Source organism: Hermetia illucens, chromosome 6, assembly GCF_905115235.1.
Source record: "Hermetia illucens chromosome 6, iHerIll2.2.curated.20191125, whole genome shotgun sequence".
Lineage (NCBI taxonomy): Eukaryota > Metazoa > Arthropoda > Insecta > Diptera > Stratiomyidae > Hermetia > Hermetia illucens.
Window position 1 is genome coordinate 97,131,846 of NC_051854.1, and position 17,938 is coordinate 97,149,783.

Consider the following 17,938-nt stretch of genomic DNA (forward strand, 5'->3'; position numbering starts at 1 on the left):
GACTGGTGATGAAAAGTGGATCACATACGACAACCTCAAGTGAAAAAGATAGTGGTCGAAGCGCGGCGGGCGAGCCGGCTCAAACCATCGCCAAGCCCGGATTGACGGCCAGGAAGATTTTGCTGTGTGTTTGGTGGGATAGGAGGGGAATCATCCATTATGGGCTGCTCAACTATGGCCACACCATCAATTCGGTCCTCTAATGTGAGCTACTCGACCGTTTGAAGGACGCGATTGACCAGAAGCGGCCAGAATTTGTCAATAGGGATGGTGCTGTGTTCCACCAGGACAACGCTCGGCCTCACACATCTTTGATGACCCGCCAGAAGCTACGGGAGCTCGGATGTCCTATTGCACCCACCGTATAGTTCGGACCTGGCACCAAGTGATTACCATCTCTTCTGGTCCATGCAAAACGCTCTTGGTGCTACAAAGTTGGCCTCAAAAGAGGCTTGCGAAAACTGACTGTCTGAGTTTTTTGCAGATAAGGAGGGGGGGGGGGGGGTTATAAGGGGGGGATAATGAAGTTTCCTTCCAAATGGCAACAAATTTGCGAACAAAATGGCGCATATTTGACTTAAATCGGATAATTCTAAGTATGTTAAATAAAGCGTTAAATTTCGATCACAAATATATTTCTTTTTGCCCAACCCAATATTTACACGGTTTGTTAGTTTCATTTCCGATCAATCCTTTCAAACATTTGTCGTCGATTTTCCATATTCCAAAGGGCGGCCTCGCAGCCCCAGAAAAACAATTCTATTAGTTTTGATATCATATATTTGTTCCATACTTCTTGATTGGCTCTTTAATACAGTAGAGTTTTCTATAAATTGATTTTTCATAAAAATCCGCTTTACACGTTCCGCGTCAATGTTTCATAGTTTTCAGAAAGTTGTATCCTCTAATTTTTAACTTGACATTATTTTTTGTATTTTCCAATATTTATTTATTAAAATACAACAACAATAAAATCTTTATGAATAATAAAATCTCTTTACAAAATTATGCTAGTAAAGGAAATATATATTTTCTCAACAGAATACATTTTTTTTTTCAAATATATATTTCTCACTTTCTAACTTTCGTAAAAATTAGTAATTGATCATAAATTCCTTTTTTGGTCCTTTCAAAGTGTATACGAGTGTGAAAGTTGTAATGTGTTTACAGTAAATTTGTAAGTATAATAATATTCCTTGCTCAATATCAAAGTAAATAAGTATTCGTGAATGAATTGATAATAAAAGTAGATAAGTTCATCATAAGTTCTGTTTACATCAGATCCTGCATTTCATTTGCTATCCAAGTGCTTCTGATGCTCCCTTTTAGTATGTAAATTCTACAGAATGTTGTCCTTTTAAATATTTCGAATACATTGCTTACAGTTTCAATATGTGGGACACTTAGGAGTTTGGTCTTTAGAATAATTGATTTCCTTTTGATAGGTTTTGCTTGTATGTTCCAGGTTCTATGTATCTACTTTGAAAAATGCAACATAGATTCCAACGCACCAATCTACGATTGTAATGTTACGGTGAATATTATCTCCCGAATTATTATTGAATTGTGTTTAAATATTTATCCCTTAAAGTACAGCTAAAATGCTTATCCTACTGAGAACGTGAATTTGTAATATATATAAAACAAAAAACACGAAGAATGGCTTAGTGTACAGCGTCAATATCCCGCTGTGCTCGTGATATTTTCAATTTGTCTTTTGGTGTTTGATCTTCGCCAGATTCTAAGGCAAACATTTTCATTTTCTCCTTAAACGAAAGCTTTTCCGGCACGCCATCACCAGATTTTTGCTGTTGTTTCTGTTGTTGCTCTTGTAAACGCCTTTGACGTGGGTCTCTGTTAGAAGGAATTGCCATCGGTTGTGTTCGCTACCAATGAATAAGGAAACAGAACTTACCTGTAAACTTCCTGGGCACCGATCACACCTGGTGTTTGTTGTATCGACGTATTCCAGGTTTCGCCCTCTGGAGTAGTGGGCGATTGAAGGATTGCGGTTGTTTCTTCAAGGAATTTCTGGGAAAATCATAAATTTCATGAACGGAAACGCGGGACATTTAAAATGTATGCTACTTACATTTGGATCCTCTCTGATCATGTCCAAATCACTTTTATCACCCAGAAATTCTTGTGGAGGAATGAAATTGTTATCATCGTCATGGAAGGACACACGTTTTCCATCACGTCCAATACTGTTCGTGTTGCTGCTACTTATTACAGTAGAAGTTGTCACCATTGTCATCTGTTGCGTATTGCTGTTGTTCGTCATTGTTGTTGTGGCCGATTGAATGTTGGCTATGGAGTTGTTATTCAGTGGCGGTCGTTTAGGTGCTGTAGCAGGATGATCGAGAATTGGGCTCGAAATTGGCGGTTTCGTACTGAGGAGGTTATTGCTTCGATATTTCTGTTGTTGTGACATTACCACATATGAACTGTTCCGCTCCGGGGGCGGAGGCGGAGCAGTCAAGAGGCTATTGTTTTGCGTATATGAATCAGATGGTGATTCCTTTGGCTGAAAATGCTGGGGGTGTTGCAACTTATGATCATTCATCTCCGAGTTGGACTGAACAGATTTCACATAGCTAGAATCGGTTTCTGCAGGCGACAGGTTAATGCTACCTATTTCTTTCGAAAGTTGCGCTATAGAGTGATCAGTTTGTAATCGTCGATCATCAGCGAATTTCGCTGATTTCTGTGATTTCGATGGCGATGACGGTGTATTCGAATTCGATCCGTCATAACGATTATTCTTTAGAATACTTTTCGGTTGTACAGTTGGTGTTGGAACAATTTGACTTTGCTGGATGGGATATCCTTGGAATGATTGTTGTGCATCTGCCATAGGTGGTGATGACTGAGATGTTTCACTAGCGGGAGGAGAATGTTGAGTATGAGCCATTGGCGGGGGAACGCTTCGAATGTCGATTTGCTTCATATTAGTTACAGGTGTTGGGATCGGTTGATTAGAAAGTCTTATTACTTCTTGCACATTTTCCTTAGTGTACGGAGCTTCGCCTTCATCTTCCTGATCTTCAACCTCCTGAGCCCGACGCTCGAAATCACGTTCGAGTACTAGGGTTTTCAGTTGCTCCTCTTGTTGAGGCGTTCTGTGAGGTAAAACTGACAGCTCTACGATTTGCTGATCCCTCCAATGGCGAATTTGTTCACGACGAAGTTCATGCTCTTTCTCACGCTCTTCTCTCTCCCAGGGGTTTGCACCAACGAAGTTCTTTCCGGCCTGTGATTGATTAGCGTTTACTGGATAATAGGCAACTTTGGGAGGGTCTAGCGAGCTCGCTATATAGTTGATGTTTCCGCCAGACGGTAGGCTGCTGTTTTTATAAAGAGGATGAGTCGTTGATGGGGGAAGTGGTGGAGAAGACTCTTCGCTATTTGGAATATATGGCGGTTGCTGTGGATGTCGACCCAGATGCGGTTTTGGCGCTGTAGGAGGTAATTGCTTTATGGGAGTCATTTGTTGCATCTGCGGACTAGACATTGACATATTTTGTCTAGCCAAGCTTGAATTCATCAGGTTTGGGTGCTGCATTGCACCAGGCCCGGCAAGCTGATTATGCGCTTGTAAGTCCATAGGGGTCAGTGTTTGCTCTTGCCGTTGATTTCTACGGTTGATCATCTCACTCATTTCAGAAATTTTCGCTTGTCCCCGAAGATGAGAAATTGCCTGATTTGCGGAAAGACGTTGATGTTCCGGAGGGGGTAAAACGTTAGAATTGTTTCCTAAATATGGGCTGTGGTGATAAAAATCCGGCTGATTGTTGCTGATCATATTCACATTTTGCATACTTTGACTTGCAGAAATATTGCTGGCATAGCCGCTGGAATTCGCAATGTTTGGCATTGATGGAGCCATCATTTGGTTCATTCGTAAGCTTTGTTGTGATTGATTATCACGTAAGAAACCATTGTTGTTCTTCATGCGATTATTCATTTGCATAGTTTGATATTGTGGTTGATTATTATTGGATATGTTGTCATTGATGTTATTGCTGTTAAGCGTGCTTTGCGATGTGGTTGTAATATAGGACATGGAACTCGATGAAGGCATAGTGTTTGTAAGTGTATTATTGCTATTATAGTAGGCTGAAATTGGACGGCTTAATACAGTAGATTGATTTGAGAGATTCGTTGTTGTCGCTGGCATCGACATTGGTCCACCAGCAACGTTTATTGTCGCTGGCTGTTGGTTATGTATGGGGGGTCTGAAAATAAAGTAGAAGAGTTTTTAAATCACTTTCACATTAGAAGATTTCGAAATGTGAAAATGGATAATCCCTAAAAACTTATATTTCGAAAAAATGAGAAGAACGAATGATTTATATGGGCGAGACTGCATTTTTCCCTTTGCATGATCATTGGGAGCGCCCAGGCAATCAAAATTTGTTGCTATTTACGTTAATAGCCACACATCATTTAGGATATCAATAACTTGTGAAATACCCGTCCACACCTCTTTCATGGCAATATAATAACCGCCTAGCAATTTGTTGTACGTCAACTTACCAGATATTTTGCAAAAATTCACATAAAAAGATTTGTCGCCTACCCCACTCACGTCTTAGACACTTGGAATAGAATATGCGCTTTATTCTGTTTGTGGCCTTGGATGAAACCTACAAAACATTGCGATTGCTGAAGTGAACGTGAGATTTGGCGGCAGCAGTTGTGCACAACTATCATCGCTCAAAGCCAGATTCAATGTTACTCTCATTGGAATAGTATAATGCGTAGACTGGTGTTGAGGTGTTATCAATGAAAGTGAAAAAATAGAGGCGCGTATTCCCATGTGACGGCAGTACCCCCGCTATCAGCAACTTTTTCTGCACATGTAATCGATAAGTGCTAATATATAAACATTCGTTAAAACTTTATATCGTTTTTCATCCCTGTTCCAACCCGATATTTTAAGTGCTGGGCCCATCATATAGCAGGGGCTTGCAAAGGGCAGGACAGAAGAACTTTGGGTTGCAAGCGTGGCAAACCTGGGCACAGAGTGAAAGACTTGCATCGACCGCGGTCAGCAGAAAGAAGGTGTGGCTTATATTCCCGGTTTCGAGTAGCGTCAGGTCTTCAAAGAAGAGTTTCAGACAGTGAAGAGCCAAGCATAATAATAAGCATTCTGCAAGTGAATATGCATAGGAGTACAAAAGCTCACGTTTTGAGTGGGCAGATGGTGTAAGAAAGAAGAGCTGACTTGTTGCTCCTCAGCGAGCAGTACCGAGGTAAGAGCTCACAATCGTCGTATACTGATATGATTAACTTGCGAGTAGGAGTCTATGGTCGCAGAGATGGTTCCGTTGTGCAGAAGTGACTTTTTTCAGCGTCTACCTCACCCCGAATGAATCTATGTCCGCTTTTGGAAATAGGCTCGTGTCCTCAGAAGACGAAATTGGAAACTGAGAAGGGAGAGTTCTAGACGGAGGCGAGAGCGCCAGAGCCGTCGAATGGGACATGCCTCAACCAGAGGATAAGTCTTATTATCCTAAATAGCATTCCGATATTTGAATTACCTGGTTACGTGGACAACATTCCTGCCGTAACCTTTCCTACGGAGTCCCTAGTGTCAACGGTGTAACAATGGAGGGTACTGGAGGATTTCATGGCCAGTGGTCATCAGTGCGTTGCCTTCGGAGTGACAAAGGACTCCTTCCAATGAGAGAAGAGAAGAGAGAAAATCAAGTTGGAAAGATTCAGGCGCAGACAGAAGAACTCCAACTGAATCTCTAGGTTTTCTGTCCACCCCATCCAAGCTGATGCTGTCGGTGAGACGGTGAACACTGATTCATTGTAAAGGAACTAGAGGCGGTGCTGACCACGAAGGACAAAAAACACCACGATCGGACGGTATTCCCGGCGAATTGCTGAAACTTATATGCAAATATAAGCCGCACTTCCTGACAAATCTCCTCTTGTCGGATACGCGGATGGTATTGGGGCACTGGTTACCACGCGTGCGGTTGAACAGGCATAGCGCACACTGGGAATGGTGATGCATCGAGTTAGATGGATGGTTGAACATGGATTCCCTCTAACTGTGGAGAAAACCGACGTCGAAGTCCTAACTAAGGAGAGGGTTTCTACCGACCTGATGAGTCCATCAGTAACGAGATGTAGCGTAAGCGCTTTGCGCAAATACAATGGTGGGAGCTTTACGACCGTACCGATCGCTCTCCATACTGCTGAGTGGAGGCTTATATTCGAAGGAGGTCTGAAAAGTTTCCGACCTCAACGTGAAGATAACAGCACTCGTCAATAAAATCTTGAGAATGTGGTTGCGCATCGCAGATACTCACCAAAATTTCAGCAATTTTGAAAGCGCAGTTGTTGTTTAACAATCGTTTGAGTGAATCGATGCGAGTGTTTTTGTAGATGGAAAATGGAAACAATCGAGTATCCAGCTGTCATTAAATATTTGTTTTTCGAAAGGCAATACGCCAACGCATATCCAAGATGAGTTGAACGCCGTGTACGGGGACTCTGCACAATCATTTACGATCGTGAAATTTTGGGCAGCTGAATTGAAACGTGGCCGTACAATCTTGAAAGACGATGAATGTTCGGTACGTCCAAAAACTGCAATCACTGACGATAACATCGTTAAAGTTCACCAAATGGCACTAAACAACCGTCGAATTAAAGTGAGGGAGATATTAGAGGATATGAATATGTCAAAAGAACGTGTTTTTTCACATATTGCATAAAGATTTAGGCATGAGAAAGCTGTCCCCTCTTTGGATGCCGCATTTGCTCATGTTAGACCAATAACGTGTTCGAATGAACATTTGCGTTGACCAAGTTTAGGCGGAATAAATCAAGAGTTTGGCAAAGATTAATTACTGTAGATGAAACTTGGATAGACCATTATATGCCCGAACCAAAAATACTGTCAAAACAGTATGCTGCGAGGGGCGAATCGGCTTCAAAACAAAGCAAAAACTGTTTGATCGGCTGGGGAAGTGATGGCAACTTTTTTTTGGGATAGTCATGGAATTATCTTAATCGATTATCTTCAAACAGGAAAAATCATTACAGGTGCATACTAAGTATCATTACTTGACAAATTAAAGGCAGAAATTGCGGAAAAATTACCAGATTTGACGAAAAAATTCTGGTTCACTAAGACAATGCGCTGTCTCACACCTCTGTGGTTGTCATGGCGAAAATCTACGAATTAAGGATTGAACTGTTTGACCACTCTCCTTATTCACCAGATCTAGCCCCAAGCGTCTTTTTTTCTGTTGTTTAGGATCTGCGGGATCCTAAGTCCCCATCCACTTGATGGTGGACCGGACTAAATGAGGAGCAACTTACTCCCTCGTTTTTTAGTCCATGGATCCCTAGTATTGGAGCGTAGCACCCCAAGCATTAAGAATTGAAAAAATCAAAAATTTTGACTGACGGTTTCGTCCAGGGCAGAGGCAACTCATCAGACGCTGCCTCACCTCTGCCCTGGGAGCAGCGTGACCGAAAGTGCCAACAGGTGGATCCTAAACAACAACCTAGCTCTAGTCTAGCTTAGACTACAACGACTGGGGTTTCAAGTCCAATATAATTCGCAACCTTGTCGTGTTTTTGCGATGATAAAAGGGAGCGTCTTCCACCTGTTGGCACTTTCGGTCACGCTGCTCCCAGGGCAGAGGTGAGGCAGCGTCTGATGAGTTGCCTCTGCCCTGGACGAAACCGTCAGTCAAAATTTTTGGTCTTTTTTTCTGTTTCTCTAATCTGAAAATTGCGCTCGGAGAATAAAGATTTTCGTCAAATGAGGAGGGTCATCACCTTCATAAACAATTATTTTGCAGAAAAAGACGTGGAGTACTATTTGGACGGGTAAAAAATACGGGAACATTGCTGGGAGAAGTGTGTAGACGTACAAGAAGGCTATCTAGAAAACTAAAAATAAATTTAAAGAAAAAATGTCTTGTATCATTGATTGGTCGGAAATTTTTCAAACCACCCTCGCACCTCAGAAAAGGTGAGGGAAATAGAGAAGTCGTCGCTTAAGAAGAGAGAATCCGTACTCTCTGTGCATGGCAGCAATCGTGCGAACGGGAATCGAGAGATAGATGGTCCACATATCTCATAAGAGACGTGCGACTGTGGGTCAATCGAAAGCACGGTGAGGTTGACTATTATCTAACCGAGCTGCTCAGCGGACACGGATGTCTTCAGTCATACCTGCACAAAATCGGAAAATCACGGTCGCGAGACTGCATATATTGCAAGGAAGTGGTGCCACACTTTTTCTTCTGCAGAAGGTCGCATCGCCATCATCTTCCGATGGAAGCCAAGTGTTTCCGGATACCTCAATTGAGGTCATGTTGGAGAGCGAGAATATGTAGAAAAGAATGGCATTCTTAAGGCGAAAAAAGGGAGATGGACAGGAGACATATCAGGGTAGCTGAGGTACCCTGAACCACGGGGTTATGCTTCTACAGTGAATAGGACTGGGATTAGGTAATGTGTCAAACCAGTTCCAAGTTAGTGTCTTAGACAAAACAGGTGGGAATTTTACCCGGTAGCCTGTTTGAGACAGGAGCCTGGCACTTTGTACGTAAATCCATTTCATCTCCTTACCCAAGAACTGTGCAATTCTCTATCGTGTAATATAGTTGGGTGGATCAACTGTTCGATAAACCATACATTGAGAAGTGGATGATTGTGACCGTCGCTTGTCACCTTTATTGTCTGTGTCGCAGTTCTCTCCCCAATGGCACTGATTGCCGTCTGCCTTTTCGTCGACATAATCATCGAGATCATGAGATTCTTTTGGGGACTTATATACAAAATGAACCACTTAACAATTGAATCTCACTAATTTTTTTTACTATTGGATCACTCCAACTTAATGTATGCCTGCTGTGTTTTTAGCAATTAAATTAAGTGTAAATAATGAGATGATGACTTGCTTTCAAAATATCGGTATATATGCGAAGTAAAACAAAAAATCACTGGCGAATAGAAAATAAAATCGCCTCATTATTTATACTTAATGGATCATTGTATTTTGGATGAAAAATGTATTCTCTGATTGTTGCGATTTCGGTTCATAATTCTGATACCTCAAAATTACGTGGCAATTTCTTCTCCTAACATCAGAAGAACATAAATTCCTATTTCTTCTTGTACAACACCGTTTGCTGAAAACGCGTGTAGCAGCATAAGGGGAGTAAACGTTTATATATGATAACGAATTTACACACATATTTATAAAGTTACTTTCAAAATTTTCAATATTAAAAAACATCAATTGCTATCAATTACCTTTCGCCCAGTGAAGGGTGACTTTGATTTTGAGCTCTATACACACTTAAATTCTGATAAAACCCTTGATCATTGTTATTTACAAGATTGTGAATGCTTCTTGATTTATTTGACATGCCTGAAATAAAATATAAAAAGAGAATTAAAACCCGAAATAAACGCATATTATAATTTAGCTGAGTTTACCTAAGCTACCAACGTGGTGAAGTGCTGGAACAGATTTACTATTTGGTAGATGTTGATTCGGTGCCGCTGAAGTTTGAGTCTTTGTATCTGTTCCCATACGACTCAAGTCTCGTTCGGACATTCTACGATTACCTATATAAAAAATACTTTGTTTTATTCCATGCAAATTAAACTCATTAAGATATACAACAGCTAAGAAGCATTAAGTAGATATTCAAAAAATTGAGATGTAATTTGCAGAAATTACTAAATGCAATGTGGTTTCCAAGGAGGAAGTCCAGAAATCTGTAAACTTAATTCAATGCTCCAAAAAACTTGTATGCAAAGCAATGTTCCAGACGAAAGCAAAACTGTGACTGTTTAAAAGTGTTCTGCCTCTACTAGGCACAGATAACACATAAATCCGTGTCATACCAACTCATAAGGAAAGTCATGCATTCACACAAAAACAAACGCTAATCAAACCAATTAGTGCACATTGTCGCTGAGAAAGCTAATACCACTAAACATACTCTGTCATCTCGGTTCGATAGTCTCATCAGATTCTCGTAACATATCCGAGGATTTCTGCTTACAATGTCTCTTCAATTTCCTTAAAGTCATGAATCGGGACGAATGAAAAGGACTTGAATGCAATAGAGTGGGTTTTTTGCATAGATTAGGACAGCTTTTGTAGCATGCATTCACTAGAGGTACTGTGTTTATATAGTGTGCATTACAGTGACGGGTTTTACGAAGGAAGGACAGTCGTTCTGGTCGAACCTGGGTTTGCGTAATGTATGAAAACAGAGTTGGTTCGCTTTTCCAGATACTTTCGGTATCTCTTTTAGGCGAACAGGGTTTTTCTGGTAGAATTTCACGACCCTTGGAACCGAATATACTCCATTCTTTTAGTTGCGCCAATATTTGATCTTGCTCATAATTATTCAATTTATTTGTTTTTGTTATATTCAATTCTGGGCTGGATTTGCACTTTTGTTTTAAAGATTTGTGTTCAAAGTATTTTGCCAATACCTTCACTTTTCCATCACCGAATTTTCTACTCTGTAAGTCAGCTTCATATGGTGAACAAATATCGAAGGAACTATTACTTTTTTTCAGAGGAACTTGATAGTTACGTTTCATAATTTCAATTTTGTCCAATTCTTCTTTAACGTCTTCTTCACTTGCTTCATTTGTCGAGGAACTGGAAGTTGAATTTACATGCGATAAATCCAATTTTAATTCATTCTGATCAAAATTTTTAAGTTCGGGCGGAGAGTCTTGAGAATAAATTCCATTTCTCATGTTTTCATCTTCTATATCATCATAACCGTAATCAAAGTCACTTGTGTTGGTCCCAAAATTCTCTAATCTAGCGTCACTAATTACAGAACATGTCTTGGATTTATTAAATGAATATTCAACATAATCACTACTGTTGGTCTTCCTATCGGTATAATCTAATAGATCGAAACTGACTGTTTTTCTACAACCACTACTGGATCGCCTAGACGTGGAACTTTTGTCTACCATTATGCCTGTTTTCGAAGAGTTCTTTGGCACAATTATATTTGGTGGAATGTATATGTTATCTTGATCACTTGGTGAACCGTCATCGATGAAAGGAATGTCATCCGAATCGGCACATGATGCCATGCTGTCCTCATTTAGAGGTTGGTGTGCATCCGAGTATGACGTTGTATTGTTCAGTGATTCCATTGAATTGACATCTACCGGATTCTGGTCATTATATTGCTCTATGTAAATAGATGGAGTCGTATCCCACCGAGTACAATTTGTATCAGCCATTGTGAGAGCAAGATTTGATGAACTTCTTGCGATTGGGCGAGTGTCCCTATATCTTGGATCAATATGCAGCTCTTGCACTTGACGAAATGCATCGTCTTGAAGTGGCGACGAACTTCTACGACGCATTTGAAAGTAAGTGGGGGATGGCTGGCGTTCTGCGAACCTGGAATACGGCCTTGAGTAACGATCTACTGGCTCATTCACATACTTTGAGAGACTTTCTTCTGAACCGGATAAGTAGTTTGGGTTTTGACTTTGTGGCATCATCTCTAAACTGTCATCCATTTCTGATAAGCAGCGATTTATTATTGTATATTGAAAATTGTTAGTTGTTAGCAATCATTTTATTTTGCGATTATACTAGCAATGTTAATACGCTTAAAACATTTCAAATTTACCTCTTTGAATGACCGGACTTGGTTGCTGCAGTAGCGTAGCTAGGCCATGATATATTGCCCCTTGTTTTGCCACTTCTAAAGTTACCACTGGACCCGTTCGAACTAAATAATCAGCAGCTCTGTAAATAAAATATTAAAGTGAGTTAGCATTGCAAATTTAACTGAAAGAGAAAAGAGACAGTGACGAAAATGTTGAGTTTGTTGTGTGGCTTCTCAGGAGCATTTTGTAGAGCCTTATATGAAATGTTCGATAATGCAGTTCAATTTCAAAGGCTTGTTTCACTGTTCAGTCATCATCATCAACGGCGCAACAACCGGTATCCGGTCTAGGCCTGTCTTAATAAGGAACTCCAGACATCCAAGTTTTGCGCCGAGGTCCACCAATTCGATATCCCTAAAAGCTGTCTGGCGCCCTGACCTACGCCATCGCTCCATCTCAGGCAGGATCTGCCTCGTCTTCTTTTTCTACCATAGATATTGCCCTTATAGACTTTCCGGTAGGGATCATCCTCATCCATACGGATTAAGTGACCGGCACACCGCAACCTATTGACTCGGATTTTATTCGCAAACTGACGGTCATGGTATCGCTCATAGATTTCGTCGTTATGTGGGCTGCGGAATCGACCATCCTCATATAGGGGGCCAAACATTTTTCGGAAGATTCTTCTCTCGAATGCGGCCAAGAGTTGGAAATTTTTCTTGCTAAGAAGTATACATGAGAACTGGCAAGATCATTGTCTTTGACCCTATGGTGGGACGTTTCAAGAGGAACCGCTTTTGTAAGCTGAAATAGGCTCTTGCCAACAACCGTGCGCGAATTTCATCGTCGTAGCTGTTATCGGTTGTGATTTTCGACCCTAGATAGGAGAAATTATCAACGATCTCAAAGTTGCAATCTCCGATCTTTATTTTTCTCGTTTGACCAGTGCGGTTGGAAATTGTTGGTTGATTGGTTTTCGGTGCATACGTTGTCTTGCCTTCATTGATGTACAGCCCAAGATCTCGCGAGGTCTCTTCGATCTGGGTGAAGGCAATTTGTAGGTCTCGGGTCGTTCTTCCCATGATGTCGATATCGTCAGCATATGCCAGTAATTGGGTGGACTTAAAGAGGATCGCATTTACCTTACCATCACGGATCACTTTTTCCAGGGCCAGGTTAAAGAGTACGCATGATTAGGCATCGCCTTGTCTTAGATCGTTGTTAATGTCAAATAGTCGGGATCAGCCTAGTCGGTCTTATTAATTTCGTCGAGATATCGAAATGTCGATATCACCCGAAAGTGGACACTCTCACATAATACATGCTATGGGGTAAATGCACCCTCAAATGTCTTTAAAAAATACACAAAACCTTTCATACTTGAGGCGTCCAGCTTCTGCTTTCCCGACTTGTTTTAAGTTAAAAAAGCACGAATATTTTTGAAAAATGGTTAAATTTTGCCATCGCTAGCTACAGTTATGCCACCTTTTTGTCGATTTGAGGATGCCTTACCAGTAGAATCGGTGGTAGTGAAGTGCTGCTCAGCAAGCGCGTGTGTCCCATCGATTCAAACAAGTAAGTCAGAAGGCTCCAAGTCTGATGAGTATAGCGGGTGGGGTAGGACATCAAAGCGGAGTGGAACAATGGTGTCCCTGACTGATTTTGATGTGTGTGCCGGGGCGTTGTCGTGTTGAAAAATTACTCTTTCGTGCCCTATTCTGGTTGTTTTTCAAGCAATTAATGATTCAAATGGATCATTTGGTGACGGTTAGAATTGCGTATCAACAATTTCACTTGGAAGCACATAATAAATCACACTCTTGTAATTCAAGCAAGCGCAGAGCATTGTTTTCTTCCCAAAGCGATTTGGCCTTTCAGTCGATGATGATGGTTCGCCTGGATCGACAATTTTTCCGTTTAGGATTGTCGAAATAAACCCACTCTTCATCCCCCATCAGGATTCTATGGAAAAAACGCTTTCTTTCGTGCCTCGCGAGAAGAATTTCACTAGTGGCTTTTTGTTTTTCTTGTTGTCTCTCATTCAATTCATGCGGAACCCAATTTCCGCACTTTTCAACCTTTCCCATGGCTTTCAAATGTAAGGAGATTCTCTTTTGGGTCACATTGGATTGTTCTGCAAGTGGTTTTTGAGTTTGAGCATCATCTTAATCGAGCAATACTTGTAGCTCGGCATCTTCAAACCTTTTCGGTGGTCTTCCATGTTCTTCGATTGAAATTGCCACTTTTGAATGTATAAACTAATGACAGAAAACTCGTTTGCCAACAATGATCTCTCGAAAGTATATAAATCCTCGCAACAAATAAGTGGAAACTGCAAACATTACAACGATTATACCACTCTTGACAAATACAAACATATACAAGGAGTCTCAGCTATAAAGGCAAATTGCCTATATGACCGAGTGACAGCTGGCATACATAGACCCAGAGTCTATCCATTTCTCGTCTTCACGTATGGTCATTTTAAGCCGGACCAGGAAACTAAGCTCTCTTTGAGTAGCTTACCGGGACATCGTGGGACCACTAAAAACACAACCACAACAATAGGAATGAGCAATAGATTAGGTAGCTAGAGTCTACAGTGTGTACTGTAGCGACCGCTCAATCGTGCTAATTACCTCGTGGAGAGCGATTTCTGTGGATTAGCCTTTGACCTCAAAGGCATGCTGGAACTTAGAGAAAAGCGTTCCTTCCTTAAGTGCGCCATTAAGTGGATGTCCAGGATACGCTCTAGGGTTTTCAACACGAAAGAGGTGAGGCTGATTGATCGAAAGTCCTTTGCGGACTCATGGTCGTGCCTGCCCACTTTCGCTATGAAAACCACTCGCGCGCGTCTCCAGGATTGTGGTTCCTATTCTAAAGAGATACAGCTCCGGTAAATCCTAACAAGCTGGCGCTGACGGGAAAGTTCGTCCGAATCAACAGCTCCAAGGTTTTGCCAGGAGATTCCGTCCAAGAACCTTGCAACTTTTTAAGACAGGAAGGGCTCCCATGTTCCTTGGAGAGAATTTTACTCCTAGGGATTTGCTGATGCTTTCGATGTTCTGAATATACTCGTAGTCCAACCAAGACCGACTCTTAGCGGTGTTGATAGCCTTGTATCGCTGCCAATATATGCGCCTGTAGCAGATGTTGAAGATTTCCCTGATCAGCTTCCAAAGGCAGTGTCTTCTTGCTGTATTTAGCAAGGCACGGGACTTTAAAGGTGGTGTCGACTGCCTTTTCCAGAGCCCCGACCTTCGACTCCAGTTCGTTTGTAGTGCGAATCTTGCCAATTTGCTCTTAATTACTTGACCAAGCTTTCTCGAGTCAATCCTCCTGGGGTATCTGCAGGATTCGGAGACCTCAACGGCGAGATCTAGACTGAAAAGTATCCAACTATGATCTGAGAAGGATCTCTGGTCAGACACTCTCGAATTAGGAATACTATGTCTGGTACTCGCTGCACCCAATTTGACGGCAGTGGAGTCCAGGCTGGAAACCAATAGTCCGCTTGCCGCTCGCTGCTACGGCTGGCACCGAGTGTGCTGGTCTCGACGGGTACTGTCTCTTGGCTGGATGCCAGCAACTTGTCTTCCGATGATGCACCTGGCATCACTACTTTTTCTACTATCGTCCGTTTGTTTATTTTTTTGATAATCGAGTCCATATCTTCGTCTCACGAGTAGAATGAACAAGAAGAAGAATGTCCACCCTGATTAGCCCGACCACTAAAATGAGGGTCTTATTTGAAACTGAAGGTGCCCAAGGTATTCAGAGTCCGCATACTAAAGACCAAGCTCCCCATTGTCCACGCAGCCCTCGGCGTATGCTGTTCCACCTTGGCTTGGGGTCCTATTAGCACCTTCTCCAATGCCCATCCCCCCGCCAAATCCACTTGCCCCTAACACATGACCATCAGACAAGCAGTTGGATAAGCTTACTCCCAGCCTGTACACACTCTTGACCTGTCCGAAGACGGTTTCCAGCGGCCACCAAGCCACCGCATAACCAGCATACTGGTGAAATTCAAATGAGTGCACCTGCAATAGAGAAAAATATTAAAAACAACAAACAAGCAGGACCCCGTAGCACACACAAACCGACCCATCAGCCGGAGGCGCATCTCCGCAACAGTGACAGTCAGGTAATTACATCCAAGAAGGGAGAAGTTAGGAGGTCAAGCAATGGAGCCAAAGTCAACATTGGCCTACAGCGACGACCGCAACCAACAAAAGTCCCCACTCAAAAATCCAGGACGATCGATGTAGGCTGTCGAGATATTTCTTTTTTGGTGGACTACCTGCTACACAGCTACTGCACCGTTTATAAGCTATCCTTTACAGCCTCGGGAGCCTTTTAGGCATCCTTTTTGCTCCTCAGCTATCAATTTATGAACATCAAGATGTTTTGAGATGTTCGCACACAGAACTGAAGTGAAGACCCTGTTGATGGTAGGAAGACAAGTAATTGGTCGACATTTTGAAAGGCAAGGGCACTCTGTTCCTTGGGGATGAGAAAAGTTATGCCCTTGGTGAAAAATTGCGGAACTAATTTCAGATCGACAATCATATGATTAAAATGATTTGCCAATACCCTATGAATGCGCTTCAACCGCGTCAGCCAGAAGTTGTGAATCTTATCAACTCCTGGCGCCTTCCAATTACCTGCCTTTTCAAGGGCTGCTTCTACGTCAGCTTCAGTTATGTTAGGCATAGTCATTTCGGGGAGAACCTCGCATGAACGCATAAGGTGTACGAACCACTCTGCTTCTAAATTGCAGCGGCTGGGTTGGCTCAAAATACTTCTTCAAAAGTCTTCTGCCTGATCCAGATGAAGGTTACTTTCATAACTTGAGTTATTGAGATTTTTATAAAATTGGCTCTAGAACAGCAAGGTGTCGTCTGACTTTCGCTGATAGTTCTTTTGATACCTATGGATGCGATTGGAGCATACCGCAAATTTCTGCTTCAGCACCTTGAGGATTTCTTCGATTGACATATTATTGGAGACATGGTAGTTTCCAAAGATGTTGACAACACATCTGTTCACTCTTGGTGGTGGATTTTCAAGAAGTGTTTGCGCGACACAACTAATCTCCTTTCTCAACTTTTCGGCTCTTTTGTTGAAATACCCAGAACGGGAAAGTCTTCCGGCGCATACCTCTGTTATTCGCTCCAAGATATTGATTATGGAGGCGCATAACCATGGCAGCCCGAACGTACACCAAGTTTTAAACCTCTGTCGCAGTAGTCTCGCCAGTCATAAATCTGCGGCAGCAATGATTTTGGCAATTGCTGAAGTAAACTTTAGTTTTGGGATCTTTAACCTAGCGTCTGGGAGAATCTCAGCATATTCTATGAATGCGAGCTAAAATGCGATCAAAGTCCGGCCCATAAGCACAAACTGATTTGTTACATCGTGGTATATTGAGATAATCAGTGTTTATTTGATAGATAATTTGCAATGAGAGACAGAATAACAGAAAAATAACACAATGTACGGTGATATTGTTTTGGGACCAATAAACAATGCACACTTACCTCTCTTGAGTTATCCCAATTAAACTTTGACCGTCCACTCTTAGCAGCTGATCACCGGCTTGTAATCTACCATCTGCATCCGCTGCACCTCCTGGGACCACTGATTTGATGTAAATACCAAGACGCTCCTGTCCAGCACCCTTTGCAGCTACTATAGACAAGCCCATTCCATTTGAATTTTTATGTAGTTTTATAATTTGTACTTCAGGTTGTGGAAGTTTGTTCGACATAGCACTAGGCGATCGAGCTTGCTGTAAAATAATTTTTTTTATTAATATAATAATATTCTCCGTTGCTTTTGCAACAATACACTTACATTGAACTGATGCATGTAAACGGTCCATAGACCAACACTTGTGGGCTGCGCCGCCAGTCTGCACATACCAGCTCCTTGTAGAGGATTCAAAAAGTCAACTAATCCTGATGGAATTCCACGCACTACGTCGCAGCTGAATCCATCATCGGGCAGGAGTAAAGCTAGATGTAATTCAGGTGATTCCTCGAGTCGTACTTCACGTCCGTCTGCTCTTGTCAGTTCATCAGCTACTGATTCGGCCATACGAATTACAGTATCTACCAGATTTCGCGGTATTTTTTCTTGTTGCAGTAAAGCAGCCATTTGTAGTGAATTCAGCCGGAAACAAGAGCATACCAGTTGCTGTACGTTTTCTACAGTTGTTTTTGGTGCCTAGAATGAAGAGATTCGAAGTTGGGGAAGGTTTTTGTTAACGTTTGAGGAG

The 17,938-nt window shown here is 41.8% G+C and overlaps 1 protein-coding gene across 6 annotated transcripts in view; it reads right to left on the bottom strand.

Annotated features, from left to right (window-relative positions):
- Nucleotides 1-757: 757 nt before the first annotated feature.
- The window catches only part of LOC119660448 (afadin), a 110,881-nt gene continuing 93,700 nt past the window's right edge, over nucleotides 758-17,938 (bottom strand). For 5 of the 6 annotated variants that reach the window (XM_038069004.1, XM_038069001.1, XM_038069005.1 and 2 more), the window contains 8 exons: nucleotides 17,515-17,886; nucleotides 17,199-17,449; nucleotides 11,673-11,791; nucleotides 9,484-9,615; nucleotides 9,298-9,415; nucleotides 2,093-4,238; nucleotides 1,916-2,031; nucleotides 758-1,854 (listed from right to left, as the gene is read on the bottom strand). In XM_038069004.1, the coding sequence (XP_037924932.1) occupies nucleotides 1,665-1,854; nucleotides 1,916-2,031; nucleotides 2,093-4,238; nucleotides 9,298-9,415; nucleotides 9,484-9,615; nucleotides 11,673-11,791; nucleotides 17,199-17,449; nucleotides 17,515-17,886 (3,444 nt within the window). In that variant the 3' untranslated portion in view covers nucleotides 758-1,664. Of the gene's footprint in view, nucleotides 1,855-1,915; nucleotides 2,032-2,092; nucleotides 4,239-9,297; nucleotides 9,416-9,482; nucleotides 9,616-9,995; nucleotides 11,562-11,672; nucleotides 11,792-17,198; nucleotides 17,450-17,514; nucleotides 17,887-17,938 lie in introns of those variants that run through there. The other variant, XM_038069007.1, reaches the window with a different exon arrangement.